This window comes from Cynoglossus semilaevis, chromosome 4 (genome assembly GCF_000523025.1).
Source record: "Cynoglossus semilaevis isolate Cse_v1.0 chromosome 4, Cse_v1.0, whole genome shotgun sequence".
NCBI lineage: Eukaryota > Metazoa > Chordata > Actinopteri > Pleuronectiformes > Cynoglossidae > Cynoglossus > Cynoglossus semilaevis.
In genome coordinates, this window is record NC_024310.1 from 12,500,329 (window position 1) to 12,517,928 (window position 17,600).

General features: G+C 39.2%; 1 protein-coding gene across 1 annotated transcript in view; it reads right to left on the reverse strand.

Annotated features, from left to right (window-relative positions):
* Positions 1-5,338: 5,338 nt before the first annotated feature.
* Positions 5,339-17,600, reverse strand: part of foxo1a (forkhead box O1 a) — a 31,846-nt gene continuing 19,584 nt past the window's right edge. The window contains exons 2-3 of the mRNA XM_008309256.3: positions 13,029-13,220; positions 5,339-12,836 (exon numbers count right to left, since the gene is read on the reverse strand). Coding sequence (XP_008307478.1) covers positions 11,670-12,836; positions 13,029-13,220 — 1,359 coding nt within the window. The 3' untranslated portion in view covers positions 5,339-11,669. The remainder of the gene's footprint in view (positions 12,837-13,028; positions 13,221-17,600) is intronic.

Below are 17,600 nucleotides of genomic sequence, written 5' to 3' on the forward strand. Positions count from 1 at the left end.
AAGCTCCCCGGGACATATGTGCGGTGCGATAAATCCGAAAATAATGTCAGAGGTGGTTGGAAGTAACGCAGTACAAAGGCAGAGAGGAGCAAGGACTGATGTGGAATGTAACAAACCCAGAGGCCAAAGTCATATGGAGCTAATAGGTTCCAGTAATGCATAAATTACACAGGGTAGAACAGTAATGGTCAGCAGCATGGTCAGAAATAGTAAAGATGAAACAGAGCTGGAGACACGAGTACATCTGTGTGTGCGTGTGTGTGTGTGTGTGTGTGTGAGATGCCTGCTGGGTGCCTTATCAGCGCTGCAGGTCAGTTAAGGACACAAATCACAACCCTGGGCTAAGTCGTCTCCTGTTAGCCGTCACAGCAGTGCAGCTACATCTGTTTCTCTTTTACTATCGCTCTACATCTCTCTCCCTCTCCCTCTCCTCCTCTTTTTTTTTCTCCCGAAATGTGGTGCTTCTTAATGACGTCTGTTGGCTCCAAACAGGGATTTCTTTAGCAGATCGTGACGTGATGCAGCGCACTGGAACGCAAGAGATCATCTGATCAGCGCCATTCAAAAGCGTTTGTGGGACAGGAAGAAGGCGTATCTCTGGTGAGGAGGCTGGCTTCTGACTAGAGTTATGATGTACATTCACATCAGATTAAAACTAAATTAACCACAGGAGATTACAGTTACCTCAAGGAAATCTGGGCCAACCAGAGAGGTCACTTCAGCTCACCCGAGAGAAAGGGAAAGGTTCAAACAGGATCACGTTTTATTTTTTCAGCTCAGTTGCATTCTAGGCCAAGTATTTAGGGCAAATCTGGGTAGAATACAGACCCTACTTAAAACTCAACATAAAAAAAAACCTAACCGTGTGTAGAGAAAGACGCAGGGCCAACAAAAATCCTAAAAACTGAGTTTGAGGTTTGTGTGATGTCATTAGAGGTGAACAGTTCCACAGACCATTGGACGCTCTGTGCCTCAATAACAACAGAGCAGAATTTAATTGGCTTCTACTAGGGTTGACAGATTTTAATATGATTAATCACAGAGAATCTGAGGATTAGTTGTAATTAGTTATGATTAATTGTGATTAATCAAGATAAGCATCATTCCCATATTTAACAGAAGACATTTTTTCTATGCATTGCTGGAACAGACTAAGGCAGATAGACATGGCTAAATATCCAAATGATTGGATTATTAATATGGAAAAATACACAAAAGTAGAACTTTTCACAGTGATTTTCAGTCATCTTGACAGTGGTTTGAATTTCAGTGAAGCCATTGTTCTCAACAATATTCTCCACAGTTCCTTAGAATCCAATTTTGTCAGTCAGCTCGTCAGCTGTAGACTTCCTTACTGCCCTGTGGTATGTGAGCCTGATCTGACTGAAGCTCTGACGTTTGCTACTCAGATAAAAGGAGGGCAAAGTTAAGAACAAAGCAGAACTTTGTGGACCAAAGGTGGCAACTCCTCGCTCTTTACCTTAATTTGGGTGATAGATACTGTAAGGAGCTCACATTAGACACGTGCACGACACAGTTACACCCAAATGCCGGCTCTGTGGTTTGTTGATTCATCTCTGAGAATCAGGAGCAGCTTCAGTTAAAAAGCCAAACTGAATCACAGGAAGGACCAGCACAACTATCTGATAGCCTATAAAAAGGAAACCTGAGCTGGAGGGGCATTTGAGGCAACAAGAGATTTGTTTTTTCTTTGATGGCTAAGAAACAACATGGGGACCTGTTTTCCAAAATTGAAGATTTTATCAGTGTTTCCTTAAAAGATACACGCAAAATAGAATGAAGAAGGAGAAGAGACGCTGCTCTCTTTCTACTTCTTCCTTTTTAATCATAGTGAGTTTTCCTGATGAATTTGGAGACTAAACTATTCTGTGTAGTGATGATGAAAACGGTTGGTTGGACACTCCAATTAGGACACACACGAGAGACATTCATAATAAGGCTTTGCTAAAATGCTAAAATGTTCATACTGCTGAGAGGATTTTGTGGATCAACAGGCCAATAACACAATGGGTTGAATTCTGGAGGATGACACCAGGCAGGGCCACGCCCCTGGGTTATGTCACCTGCAGCGGCACTGCACTAGTAACAGGTCCCACTGCTCTGTGTCTTCTGAGTCCACTCGTCTCCGTGAGACTTATTTGTGATGAAAAAAAAAGCTTCAGGGACACAGTTCACACACACACACATACACATACACACACACACACACACAGTGATGCGGCTGTGTGTCCACGTTGTCATAGATCACCTACAGGGACCCAGTCGTAGCCATTCTTCTCTTTGTCACAGCACATCATCTGAGTCCATAAATCTAAACCCTGGTTCTAATCTTTACAACAGATCTCTCACACAACCTTCAACTAATCAATGGCCCAGGATTTTCATTAGCTTTATCATTAAATAAAAAAAAAGAGATGAGACTTTGAAATGTAATGTTTTGGTCCAATCAGGGAGAGAGCTTTTTGGCAACAATTTGATTTGATAACCAGAACCAGACACTACACTCTACCTGCAGTGGCCTACTTCTTCAAACAACCCACACAGACAATTACTTCCTGCAGATTTACTGAGTCTAAACGCTACTTCCCGTAACCCAGAAAGATTAACCTGAAATTCACTTTAATTCAATTCTTACAAATTATGGAAAATCAGATTTTCCTAAGAGGAGGCACAGTATTTTTGAATGTTGACCTTAGAAAACTGGTTTCTACAAGTGTAGCCTGTGGCTGGAACTGAGGGTTTTCTCACATGGCCCAGTTCAATACCTAAAACATAATAAGATCAATTAAGGTCAACCTACTTTAGTTGGAGCAGAATTCAGACAGGGTAGCGACAAAGTACCAGACACCATTTGGACCTGTGGACCAGACAACACAAAGGAGTAAGCACAACAGCAGACAATAGAGCAGAACTTAGTGCTGCAGAGTGAAACAAAAACTAAAAGAGTGTGAGTGCTTCAGGAATACTCCCCATCAGCTGCAGCAGATGTTCCACGCCACAACGTCTTCTTCATAAGACCTACAAGTAAAAAAAAAAGCAGAGGGCGTCTTTTCTGAACGATTAACATGTTAAATGCCTACCTGACCATTCATTTAGTGGTTATTTTCATAACTCTAATTAATTCTGATGATAAAGTTGATTAAACTTTTGACTGCATTTGAACACAATGGGAGAATGACGCACACTGTACTGTACTTTTACTTATTGTTGCACTAATACACGCTACACTACAGGCGTTAGTTGCTATTTGAACAGACGATTTAGTTTCACAAAGCACCTAGTGCATAAAATACCACCTCAACACCTGGCATGTGTGTGTGGAGGCTCTATCTTCAGGTCAAATACCTCACCTGTGTCAGACCAGTTTCAGTAATGACTAAAATCCATCACAAAGCTTACTTCTGAGTTATACTTTTTGTGTTGTTTTTTTTTTTTGTAATTTTTACATATTAGTAATTCCACATTTGAGACTATTCTCAAAAGACAAACCTACTTTTACCTGCCGTAATGTTGAATCTAATTTAATAAAAATGAATAACAATCAGAATTAATCTTAATTTTTTTGTAATTCATCCACAGCAAAATTGAGATTAATAAGTATAATAAGGTATTTGCTCTTCAGTTTTGCTGCTTTTGTAGCAGCTCAAATACAAATGTGCATGTCTCAAATAAAAGTATTCCAGACAAAGTAAAAGATAAAAATTATGAGAAATCATTGAATCATAGTTTGCAAATATTGACTCAGTGTTTCACATTGAGAAGGACAAGGATTTAAAATCTATTATGAATTCTCCTGTTACTACTATCAATAACAGAGCTTCAAATGGGGTTTTGTCATCTCACTTGCACTTATTTAAAACTCTGCAAACAAACTGTACCAATGGAAACTCGCAAAAGAAAAGGTGCAGCAGACTGTATGAACCCGTTGGCCTCTTCCTCTGTCCTCACACTGCATCTGTGTCCTGATATGTACCCGGCCGTCTAACCACATTCTGCCTTCTTTCACCCAGGGGAACATAAGGATCGCATATGCGTTTGGCAACAGTCCACACCCACATTCCTTTTCTGTGTGCTCACAAGCGTCCTCTCTGCACTCCTTCCCCACCCGCCCAACCAACCACCTCCACCACTCCTCCTATCGTCTCCTCCCATCGCACTCTGAGACCAAAACATTGGCCCACATTGCTTCGCACTGCAAAAAAAAAAAAAATTAAAAAGTGTATTTTAATTCCAGGACACACTTAGAAGTGTGTTACTTTATTAACTAACCGAAGAAAACCCTTGCTTTTCTCACCCTGAAAAATAATAAGTCTAAGTGTAAAATAAATTAGTCATGAGTTCCAGAGAGAGAAAGAACCTCAGAAGGAACAGTGTAAAAGCCTGCTACAGCGCTAAAGTGAAATAGACTGCAACTTCCAAAGAAGCCTCCCATAAACAAAGCGTTTTATGAGACTAGTCCCCAGCGGCTTGTTTGGTGAAGGTTATCTATCTTTGCATACAAGTCAAAGTTAAAGACAGCGGGTCCAGGGAGGCGGTGCACACAGCTCAGTGTCTGGGGTGACTGAGTTCAGTGGTAGGGGGTGCATGGTGTGGAATGCGGCTTTAAGGAAAAGCCAGGAGGAATCATTATAGGGAAGAAATGAGACGCCAGAAGTGGGAGTGTTGCACTCCAGTGGAGACTTTTTAAATACATTCAGTCTCTGCACATGGCTTATATCTCTGCAGTCCTTTATCCTTAGGTTACCCTTTGAAGATGAATAGTATTTAACACACTTTCTGGCTGCATAGTTTTTATGGGCTTACAGGAAAATCAGCCTTTTTTGGGGTCTGTTTTACATTCTGCTAGATTCTGAGCTCTGCTTCACTTGACTGCTTGACTACTGTGGGGACATTAAATGTTACACAAGTCGCTTTGTTTTCCTGGCCATGTGAGCTGTCCTATTTGCTAAAACAGAAATGTGTCCTGAGGACAGACAACCTGTTCAACATGGTCTGTCATACCAAAAACACTTTAGGAAAAAAAAAAAGCATAAAACTCTTTGTTGGCCTAGAGCCAAATAGAGCAAACTGACATTTTCATTCAGCACTTCATTCCGATCACCAGGCACTGCATTTTAAAAAAGGCAAATGTTTTCAGATTTTTTGTTATGAAAATACAATTTTTTGCTAAATGTTGTACATATACTCTATAGAATTGAGGCGAATTGACGCGAGTTCTTCGAAATGGACCACAGATGGCCTCTTAGACCTCATGTAAAAACATAACTTGACTGAACACAATGTGTCTGTCTACTGTACATAACAGATCGGACACAGCTTTAACACAGAAGTACATTTATTCAGGTCTTAATACATTAATATTGAACAAGTTATATATTCTTAATGATTGCAAATCACACAGAATAATTCCAATTGATTTCTGTATAAGTTAAATGTAACAGATTTTGCTTTTATAAATATGTATTGAATATTCTTCCTCTGTCATGAGGAGCACTTAGTTATAAAACATAAGTAAAAGTGCAACGTTTCTATTTATAAGATTACAAAAGAATTGGTCCAGAATCTGGTTTTTGAGCATTTTTTTTCTGTAAAACTACATATCGTATATATACTTTAAAAATCCAATATATAACAAATTTTAAGCATATCAATGTTTTCTTCTAAAAACTCGAGCTAAATACAAGAAAGTACAACATTGTCAGTTTACAAAAGCTCAGCCCATCAATCACTGCATCATCTATTTTCTAAATAAACTTCATTTTCCCCATAGAACTATATCATGGAAACAATGTTTTGACAACAGCAACAAGAACGACACCGTAAAATCTCACAGCGCTAATGTACAATATAACATCTTTTCGGAATTTGAAAAAGAGAGAAAAATATAACAACAGCAACTCAAAATTAAAAAATAAAATGCATAGATTTTACAAATCTATAAATGTAGAGATATAATTTACTTAGTATAGCTGTTTCAAAATGAACCCTGTGACACTGACTACAATGATTCATTACAGTTCATTTAGACTTGAGTGACCGGCACTTTATGTGTACATGTACTATATGTACATATGTAAATGTATATGTACATATAAAATGTATATACGTTTATATATACATATATATGCATATATATGTGTATATATATATATATATATATAAATATATGTATGTATATATATTTACATATATATACATATATAAGGGCTGGGCATTTTAAAGTGTTATTAACGCATTAACTAATGAACACAGAAATATTTTATTGTGCCTTAATGTGTGGGTGGGCATTAAATTCATTCTGTTATTTAGTACGTCTGTTGCTCACTGACTTTTATTATGTAAAAGTCAGTTGCTTACTGCTGCGGTGCTCACAGGAACAGTAAAAGAAGGGAATTGCTTTCTTTAAACCCCACCCCCAAACCGTCATTGTCCAATCAGACATGCTAACATGCACATACAAACCGCTGCACAGTAAATCTCAGCTGTGAAACAAACAGGATAACATCAGTGGCAATAAGCTTTCGTATTTACTTGTATTTGCTTCGATTACATTGTGATTTGAGATTTACATTAAATATTTCATTTAGCTGCTACATAGAAAATGCTGATGTTAAAAGTGTTTGCACAACAAGCGTTATGGCACTTTGGTTCATATGGCAGTAGATTTAAAATAAAAGTGAGCTATGCACTACTTTTAAATTGATTACTGGATTTTGCATAACAGCGAGACTAATCGCAAGAAGTCATGCGGTGAATTTTGATTGAGATTTTTTAATCATCGCCCAGTCCTAATATATATATATTTATATATATGTAAATATATACATATATACTGTGTGTACATATATATTTACATATATACATAGATGTACATATAAACACATATATAACTTTATATACATATATATAAAATGCTTAATATATCACTTTAACTTCAAAGGCAAACTTGGCTATAGTACAATATGGCATGTTGGGTTAGAAAAGGCGACACCTATCACTAAAACCAAACAGCAGCTTTTTAACAGCTTCTCTGCAGAGCCTTTTGAAATGTAAATATTTTAATGTAACCTTCGTAAGTCATTTCTCTCCCAGGTTTCTTCAGATCTTAGTCAGCCACGACAGATCAGGTCTCATTACTGCTCTAGATTAGCCAAGATTTCAGTCCAACACAAAAGCCAAAGAACGAGCTTCCTGCTGTAGTCTGAGGCCGAAATGTCCAAAGCACAACTTGAACTAAAGCACATTTACGCCCACTAGTCAATAAAGATGAATGTTGAACAGGCAGTCTTTTGTTCTAAAACAGTTGCCTATTCCGTAGACACTGAGGCCCAATCCCATGTCTAATTTTTACCGTTTAACCCTTGCAAATAAATTACAGAAGCGCTCTCCTATCTAGTAAGTAGTGAGAAAATCTTTGAAAATATGACTGACATAATGTGTTGTATGTCCATGACAGACATATCAGAAAATATCTTCAATGCCTTAAATATATCAGGCAAAATACACAGCAAGAAAGTTCTAGTATGCTGAGCTAAAAACTCATGCTAAGCAACCGAAGACTCCAAAAAATTTCAGGATCAGATATTGAAAAACCAACTATATCCTGTCAGCCAACTTAGCTTTGAGTGACATGTAGTAAACAAAGACACAATCACCTCAGCAAAGGGCAGCCCGCTAGAGGAGAAAAGAAGGCGTTGGACTGATATCTGTATCAGCACACACTCCAAGTTGCAGTATTGGTATCGGAAATGAAAAAGTTGGATCAAGTTATCCCAAATCAAAACAGTAGCCATGAAGTTTGGATCACCCCTGTAAGTACATGGTCTTTTGTTCATGTTCCCTGGTTTATGTCTGATAAAATAAAAAATAAACTGAGGTAGTACTAATGTTAGTTGGGCGGGGTCAGTGCTGTAGGTGGTCCTACAGCTGGTTTCCACTTGTAAGTGAAAGTAAACAAAAACGCAACATTAACAGATTAAAGAGACAAATTAAAACTTTGGATTCAGTTTTGATAGTAGCCTAGATCCTTCCCTATCAAGTTTTAGAGCTATAGCAGTTACTGTGCCAAGCTCATGCACTGTTGGATGAGCAAAACACAAGGGTACGTGTCAGAAAGGCAAGAGAGTGAAATGGGATTGAGCCTCAGTCTTTCAGCCAAACTGACTTGGTTAAAAAAAACAAAAAAACAATTCCAGACACCTTCATCACTCAAAACTACGCATGACTCTGCATTAGAGTGACCCAATGTCTGACAAGTCAACATAACAATGAATGTGATAAACAGGGGAACCAAATGCATATATACAAATGAATATGCTCAATAGTAAAGCATTTAAACATATTTAAAAAAGAAACCAGGAAGAACCTGCATTCAAAAGTGTTTGGAGCTATCACATTACTGTTAGAAAAGACAGAGAGATAGAGGTAGAGGCAAAGTGAAACTGGAGTCTTGTTGAGAGCAGAAAAGGCCGATTCCAGTGACTGTGTCAAAAGGAATCATACTGAAGTAATTTAAATCAGTCACACTAACATTTTTGAGTGGGGAATGAAAAAATGTTGTGACACTGCACCAGGGAACTCACAGTGACTTTAAGGCCCATCTCTAGCAGATTTTAAATTCTACTTTGATGCATGTGCAGTGAGATGTTCATGAGTCTGCCAGGATGCACTTACATTCCCAATGTGTCTATGAAGGTTCCAGGTCACGGAGGTCATTCTCATGCTCCAAGGTTAAGAAGGAGGCAACTCTACAAGTTTAAGAAACTGAACAAAGTGGTGTTGCCCACCGCTAAGCTTCTAAGGAATGTTGTGTTTGAGAAACCCTGAATAACAACAACACATGGCTATCAATATCTTTTTACTACAACTACTGTGAAGATCTTATAGTGCTTTTCTTTAAGACCACTTTATTTTACTATCTTCTGGACCATTGACATTTAGAGTAGGAAACCTCTCAAGCCTGTGGTTATTATCACGGTAGGCACGTTAAATAGGCCTCTGTGGCTTAAAGGTTCAGAGTAATAAATGACTCAGAACCTTCAGTCAGAAAGTTCTGAGTGAAGATTATGCTCCAGCATAAATTTTATATTCACCACATATAAGAATTGGAAAGGCTATCTGGTTGTTGCAAACATTGGTAGAAAGTGAAACCATAAAAAGACAGGAACCGCCGTTTTTTTTTTGGAAGTACCTTCTTGTAAATGGAAGTCAATGGGAAAACTCGGCTGCTCCATACACAACATAATGAATCAAATAAAGACTTGTCAGTCTAGTTGCAGATTTTTTGCAAACCAAATTACCTAAATTTTGTTCATCAAGACACCCTCCAGAGCAAAATACTGTGTGAATAAGATACCTGCTACATGCAGAAACACTGGTGAATGTTTCCTGCAACAAGGCTCAGACAAACAGTGACTAATGGGGATATTGAAAACGTATTTCCTTGTTTCTTCTGAGTCAAGATGATCAGTTTTTCTCTGTCCTAAATGCTGCTGCCTTTTACGGCCTGCATGCTGAGGTATACAGTATGTGCAAGCAAAAAGGAAGTGATATGGGCATAATCAGCATAAAGAAGTTGATGAAGTTAGGGTTTTGCAAAGACCTGAAAAACCTTTGAATTTAAGTGCATTTGTGTGTAAAACATATTTAACCATTATATTTATTTAAACAAGTAGGTTTGTGATGAGTTACCCTTGGCCTGAATAGATTGACTTTTCTATAATCACAAAAAACATGTAACGTCCACGCCAGTGTTTTTTCTAACGCCCGGTGAACGCTCTTTACCAGGAAAGAAAATGTGGGCCATTTCTTGAAATCTTGAAAATGTAGCCATAAATGCTTTTATCTGCCACATGTTAGGTGTGAGCCCATAACAGGCAACATGTAAGATATCAATAGTAATCTAAATTTGTCAGTGTATTTTCTGGATGTTTCCTTAAATGGTTACTATTTATCACTGTAGTGTTTTAAAGAGACTGGTTGAAATGTGGTGAAGCTGTGACCAACAATGGCCAACAGACACAGACTGCCATGGGAGATGGACAGACCATGGGCATGATCTTTGTCCTCCAAACTCTGGGTGATGATGTACAAAATAGACAAAAGAAAAGCAGAACCACAAATGCCTAAAATCATGTTTAAAGTGTTTTAAATGGAGAGAGAAGTCATCCTCAAATCCTCATTTTCCCATTGACTTTTTTCAAACTAATTTATTTCTGAAATCAGTGGAGGATTTCCAGTCCCCTCATTGATACCTCTACAAACATTTTTTACAAGCGGTCTACATAATGACTTATATAATTTGGGTGTCAAAATATGAAATCTCCTTGACACCTACTGCATCGTTATTCACGCTTGTTATATTTACAAGAAATAAGATAGCTTGATATTTTCTTACAGCCTGTCAGGAAACACAGCTCTGGCAACTTAATCAGCGTGTCTGAGAACCTGATCCAGTTTTCTCTGTGAGCTCATTTCTGCTGCCATTGTTTTTGCTTTAAACCTGAAAACAACTATTTACAATCTCATAAAGAACTCTAAGGACCTGGTTTTACAAACTACACGCCAACTTTACATATATACATTCAGGCAGTGACAAAGTGAGCGTTTTCATGTAACATCATCCAAAGATCCCTTGGGACGTCTCCCACCTTAAATCACATCAGTCCACAGACCCATGAGCCACATTACCTTCACAAACTGCCCATAGTGAAAATCAATTGTCACTACACGGCACTTACAAAAAGGTTGATTGTGGAGAGAGTAAACAGCGTGGTATGAGTTTGTGCCCCTCTGCAGATTGTGGTGCTGCTGCTGCCAATGAAGACTGAAGAATAGACTTGACGAGATGTATATAGTTGGCAGTATCACCTCTGAACATTTGCAGTCTTAACCACAGTGTAGTATTTTCGGGTTTGGTGAGTAAACAAAGATGTACTTCCGTTTTTGGCTGTTACATTTAAGGCAAATTGTTTGGCACTTGGATCAAGCTTTACATTTGATATTTCAGAATGTATTTGCTTTTGACATCACTGTCCTCAGTTCAGGAGCTGTAATGGTGCCACGTCTTCAGAAGACCACAACCGGTCTTAGTCAGCTGAGCTGATCCAAAAAGAGTTTTTGAAACAGAAATGTTTATGGTACAGAGACAGTAGAGGGCAGAGCATGTGAGTGGCAGAGGGTGAAGAATTTTACCTTCATAAAGTGACTCCTCCCAGCCTTCCTTCTCTCAGAAGAACAAGGCTGCTCAGCGCTTACTTAAGAGCGCAGCTGCTCCTGTCAACCCTTGCCCTGCTGTGGCTCCCAAAATTATAACTCAGTCTACTCGTGTACCATATCTTTTTACCTTTTTGGACAATAGTTTTTTTTTCCCAATTATTGACCCCTTTCTATTTCATATGTACTTAAAATATTGAGATTTACTTTAATCCTAACCCTTTCCTATACAAACAATGTTCAGCTGCTGGTTTCCGCCTTCGGTACTTGTCTCACGAAGTTAATGCAGGGACACGTCTTCCTCCGTTATTTAAAACTCACTCCAAACACACTGCTCTGACCCCTACTCATCTACACTCACATGCTCTGGAAAATGGGGATTAAACTGGGACAGAAAACGGTTAATATAGACAGCATGTTATAAACCACAGTGTCTATCCTGACACCCAGCTGTGTGTGGTGGTCTTAACCCCGTGGGTAAAACCTTGAGGTGTAACCATTGGTTCAAAGTTGAAATCAAGAGAGTCCCCATCCATCAGAGTGTCATGGAGAACAGTCTCCATGTCAAACTCGAACTTCTCTATGGACATGTCGTCCAAGTCGCTGGGGAGCTTCTCTGGGTGTGATGGCAGCATTGGCCCAAGTCGACCATATCCATTTGTGTTGAGAGGACAGAAGCCCCCCGGCATGCCTCCCCCTCCGTGGTGACTGGATATACCATATGACATCTGCATTGGGCTTTTGGTTGCAGGCAAATGGGCGCTGCCTCCACCGTGGAGCGACATTAGCAAACGGCCATTCTTAGCCTGGTTGTGCACACTGTGAGTGTGACCGTGAGACAGAGCATGCATGTGACCGTTCCCTCCACTCATGAGTTTGGGTGCATGCTGACTGCTGCTGTAAGGCGGCAGCATGCAGCTTCCTGTGGACTGAGACACAACAGTGTCCACTGATGGCATCAGCTCTCCGTGCTGGTCACTGTCTGAAGTTAGCAGCTCCTTCAGCAGCCCAGCTGGGCAGCTGTACTGACCCATACCTGATACAAAACTGGGCTTGCTCTCTGGCAGTGGTTGCAGTGGCATAGATGGCAGGCTGTTCATTCCAGGTTGTCCGTACCCACATTTCCGATACTCCTGTTGAGGCTGTGAGGCCATGCTGGCAGAGCTGTAAGCAGGGTAGCCGGGGCTGGGCTGCATCATAGGAGACGGGGACGACTGGGATGAGCCAGGGCTGGTTGCACCTGCACCGACCTGAGAATTGTTGGGTGAGAGCAAATTTAGGTTGTCCAAAAGATTCTCCATCACATTCTCAGAACTGTGTCCCAGAGTTCCAGTCATCTCTGTCAGACTTGGCAGTGTGGATGTCATTTTGGTTCCAGGTGCTCCTGGATAACCCATATGCACTTCCCCCTCACCAAGATCGTCCTCAGGCACAAAAGGTGACAGGCGGCCACTCAGAGTGCTAGCATTAGAGCTGGCCCGAGACCTGAAGCTGTTCCATGCCTCAAAGTCGTCGTTGCTGTGTGAATTGGGGCTTCCGGGCCACTTAGAGTAGGAGCCAGGGCTGTCAGCACCTCCGTCAGGACCACCCTGTAGGGAGAGCTGCAGAGGCACAGAGACATGGTCACCTTTAATTTTTAAGAATGCTAATAGAATCAAGGGCTTGATGTCACTGATATACCCAGATGACAAAAAAAACTAGTCAAAACTAGTAAACTTACTATACTAGAAGTTTATATATATATATATATATATATATATATATATATATTTTTTTTTTTTTCCTGCCCTTACCTTTTTCTTTGCTGCTCTTCCTCTGCTTTTGCTGAACTTGCTGTTGTTGTCCATAGAGGCAGCTCTGCGTCGTGGTGACTTCCCACTCTTCCCACCTTCTGGGTTTAACATCCACCAGGAGCTTTTTCCCGTCCCTTCATTCTGAACGCGGATAAAGCGGCTGTGCAGTGACAGGTTGTGTCTAATGGAGTTCTAAAAAGGAGAAAAAATGGAAAACAGAAAAAAATAAGTGAGGAGAAGACAAATGAAGAGAGATCTGCATTGCCCTTTCCCTGAAAGAAAATACCTAGTATGTGCTCTAACATCCCACTGTAAATCCCCAGTGCAGGTGCTTCTCTAAAAAAATACACACACTGGCCCCACAGCTGACTTACGGAGAAGAAAAGGGGAAATATTAAGGTCAGTCAACAATCTAATGCCGTTGGCTATTTAGAAAAACACGTGTGCACAAACACTTATACAATAGGTGTCACTAAGTTTACTCCATGAGCAGTGGCTTCCTGTAAGGAGCAAGGACTGAACTGCAGAGGGGCTTATCATCACAACTAATGTACAAGTGGACCTTTTTTTTTCCTTCACAAAAACAGCCAGGGCCTTTGTCAAGCGCCATTGTACCAAGATACACACACACATTCCACCTGACTGCCCGTCATGTCTGCAGCAGCCAAGAATCAAAGGGAGGAAACAGACTAATCTTTGCTCCTTAAAGACGCATTAATTCCGCACTGCAACGTTGCTTAGTGACACCCCCAGTGGAAAAAACTAATTTTTTGCGGCGGAAGTTACTGAAGCATTATTAAAATAAGGCAAACACAGAGGGCGAGAATACTGTGCAAATGTCTGCAAAGCAAACCGGGGGGTGGGGGGGGAGAGAGAGAGAGAGAGAGAGAGAGAAAGAGAGAGAGAGAGAGAGAGAGAGAGAGAGAGTGTTTCTGGGCCACCTTTACTGGAAATGGGGCTTTTTCTTATTCATTCATTTGAATGACTTTGACTTATTTTTCATCTATGTGTTGTGGTGAATGTAACAATTATTGTCTCTTACATGCTACATTGAGCTAACCTTTAGAAATACAACGTGTGTCACTTTTGGCAAATGTAAAATCTTTTCATTTGACTTTTCACATTTTTGTGGCTCTTGTTTGAGTTAACCTTAACAATTCAAAGCTAACTGTTAACTCACTTATTGGAAGCTATAAAATCAAAAGAAATATTGCTTTATTGTGCCGGGCTTATAAACAGTCTGATATATGTTCAGTTAAATCATACTGATGTGCTCACCTTTTGTCAAACATATGGATATTTTGGCCTGCCATTAATGGCTAACAAAAACAAAACATTTTTGACCAAGACTGTACCATTGACCATTGACCATTTTACTAGCTAAGAAATTCTGGGCTAATTCTGGATATTTTAGCTAAACAATTATAAATTGAAACCTAATATAGATCTAAATATTGAGGACCATGTAAATTCTGATTTCAATTTTTTTAAGAAAAAAAAGAAAGAAGGGTGAATCACAATTTTTTGAGCCAAGTAGTTTGTCAAATTTAAAAAGTGAGTCCCTGAATAGACGAGTATGGAAAACACCAAAAGAGACTAATTAAAGCTTGGCTCAGTTACTGTATGGCCTGACTTATTTGTGCCCAGGTCATAACATGAAGTAATGAGCCATGGCTAGACATTAGATTGCATGCGTGGAGCTTGTTGTTTTGGAAGAAGAGCTGGAAGTCCCGGCGCACACACACACGCATGCTGAAGCTAGCGTGCATAGTGACTAACGTCATCAAGCCTATTCCTGCCGTGAGTCACTGCTTCACATCTTGCTCACAGCCTCTGCTCAGTACTCGGCACAACTTCTTCTTTATCTCTACTATCTCACCATCTACCATACAACCTACATTACCACCATTTTTACAGTTCGTTTTAAGAAGTATCGAAAACTGTTTTTTTTTTACTTTTCAGGCTTGGTTTCTATGTATAATGAGAACAGAAATTCTTGAAGTTCAAACTTCTTTCCCACTCCTTACAAACACAGAAAATTAGAACTATTTAGTTTTCCTCAAGTTGTGTCTGTTAATCTTTTCCAAAGTTGCAAATAATCTAACTTTCTCTGGTTGCTCAATCATACCACCTCTTTTTTCTAATCTAAAGATTTGTAAGTCTTGCGATGAGAAAATAAACTATTGAATAAAGTTGTTTCACAAATCAGTTGAGGTTAATGATGGTGATTTAGTATTTTTTATCATCACGAGATATATTATCGGTATTTTTAGAATTATTATATTGGAATTAACAACTTGACAGAGAGGTCAGGGTTCTGCGTGTTCACCAATAGGAGGATGAACTGCTTTGACTGTAACTGCCCAGGCTGAGTCACTCAATTTAACATAGTTTGAGCTTCTGTTGTGTGCTACTGTTTTTCCTAAGGAGGCTTCAAAGCCTCTCTTTAATTAACGGTTTAAATTATTCATTGTTGTTGTTGCAGCAAAGGCCATGTAGTAAAAAGAAAAAAGTCTAGTCATGGAGCACAGGGGAATTTTCCCCTGCAATTTTTTTGGAAAAGCAGGTTTTTTTTGTGACAATTAAGCACAAAAATGACAATACCAGACAGAGCCATGGGAATAATTTGTCCAGTTTTGGACAATCAACAAATGTTCTAAAGCAGACATGAACCTAATTTTCATGGGGTTTTGAAGTGTAATATTGTGTGCTTCCCTCTAGTGCAGCGTTTTTCCAAACACTATGCCATGAGCTATTTGCAAGAAATCATCAGGTGTGCTGTGGACATTTCCTCAATTTCACCTAACTGATCTGAAAATTATTATTTATTCATTGCAAATAATTTGTCCTCATCTATGGCAAAACAATCAAATACTCTTCCACTAGAAGGCAGCAAATGACTATAAAACCAAAGTGAGTCTGCTAAAGATCTTTTTGTCTTTTTCTTCAAATCCTGAGTGTACAACAGCGAAGTGTTCAACTAAATAGGCTCTGGATTTTAACAATAAGCAAATAGTGAGTTAATTTTAACTAAAAAATCATTATCATTTACATAGGGGGGAAAAACAACTGCCAAAAATATAAATTTGTGTATCAGCTGCAAAGACATGATTGATTTTACATATTTTCAAATGATGACAAAATGTCTTATTCTGTACAAAGCACTTGGTAAAATAATCTTTAGAAACACATTTTTGAGAGACACTATTATGGTATTGGTCTATAAAATGTCAGTTTCTATTTTTGCTTCTTTGATGACAGAGAAGTTTTGTTGTTCACGGTCATCTCCTTGCCCCAAAATAAAAACAGAACATGAGCCCTTTGCTCGTTAATGAAATTACCTCCAAATCAAATGATCTGAAGCAAATTTGCATAAATTGAGCTATGGTACAAGCCCTTCCTAATTAGCATAGCAAATCCACCCTTATCCACTCCCCCTTGCTCCTCCTTCTCCTCCCACTGAAATCATGACAAAAGGCAAGGAGCAAATTCTGGTCATGAGTCTCCCTTTCCCATGACCACTAAGAGTGGTGGTAATTTCAGCTGTGCTGCAACAAGGAATGACTGCAATGTGAGCAGAGACGCCGAGATGTCCTCTCACAGCCCTATATCATCCTGATGACAGGAAGGACAAAGACTAACCCCACTTCAGACGCTGCCTGTGCGGTTTCTATTTTGGCTCAAGTCGTAGCAAACACGCTAGCTCCTGCCATCAACGACATCTGAAAATCTGTTTGGTCTGGATCAAAAAAAAAAAAAAACAGTGAGGGGTTATTAAAAACCACTCTAAAGGGAAATACCCAAACTTAGTGTGGCCATAACTGTGGAGTGAGACTAAGGGGTGTCTGGTGCTGTGGTCAGTGGAAAAGCCTTGTGTGCATGCTTGCGTATCTGTGTCAGCTTATGGTTTTATTACTAGAGCAGCGCAACAACCGGCAATATGGAGTTGATTTGTAGCTCCAATAACTGAAGCGTCTGATATCAAACCAAAGATACACAGACACCGCATGTGACAGATCCACACTGGCTGCCCTGGTTTGCATAACATTCCAACCATTATTTGCATACACCATTTTTTACAGTTTAAAAATGTAAATTAAATCTACGATCATTCAATTAGAAAATAATGCTAACTTAATTGATGAATGCCTTTACCGTGCATTCTGTCGCGCGTGTCTTGCAGCCTCGAATTATTGCAAATTATTGGTTATAGCTGAACTAAAGAGAAAGACTAATGGATCACCAGTACTAGCTAAAAGAAGCAAATTTAAAGGAGGACAGCTAAGAGTAAACATTAGCTGGAAAACAATAAAATACTATAAATAAAAAGTATAAATATACAGACCAGACTTATACAGAATATCAAATATAACTGGATTAAAATGTAACCTTTGTGTGAAATAAACAGTGACAATTCCCATTTTACTAAGAAGATAAAAAAATATTAAAATAAATTATAAATTATTATAAATTCATATGTGGAGAGAATATTTTTTATTCTTTGCTCTGTTGACTCCTGAACTGTAGACTGTGACACCGATTTATCTCTGGTTGCACGACAGAGGAATCTTA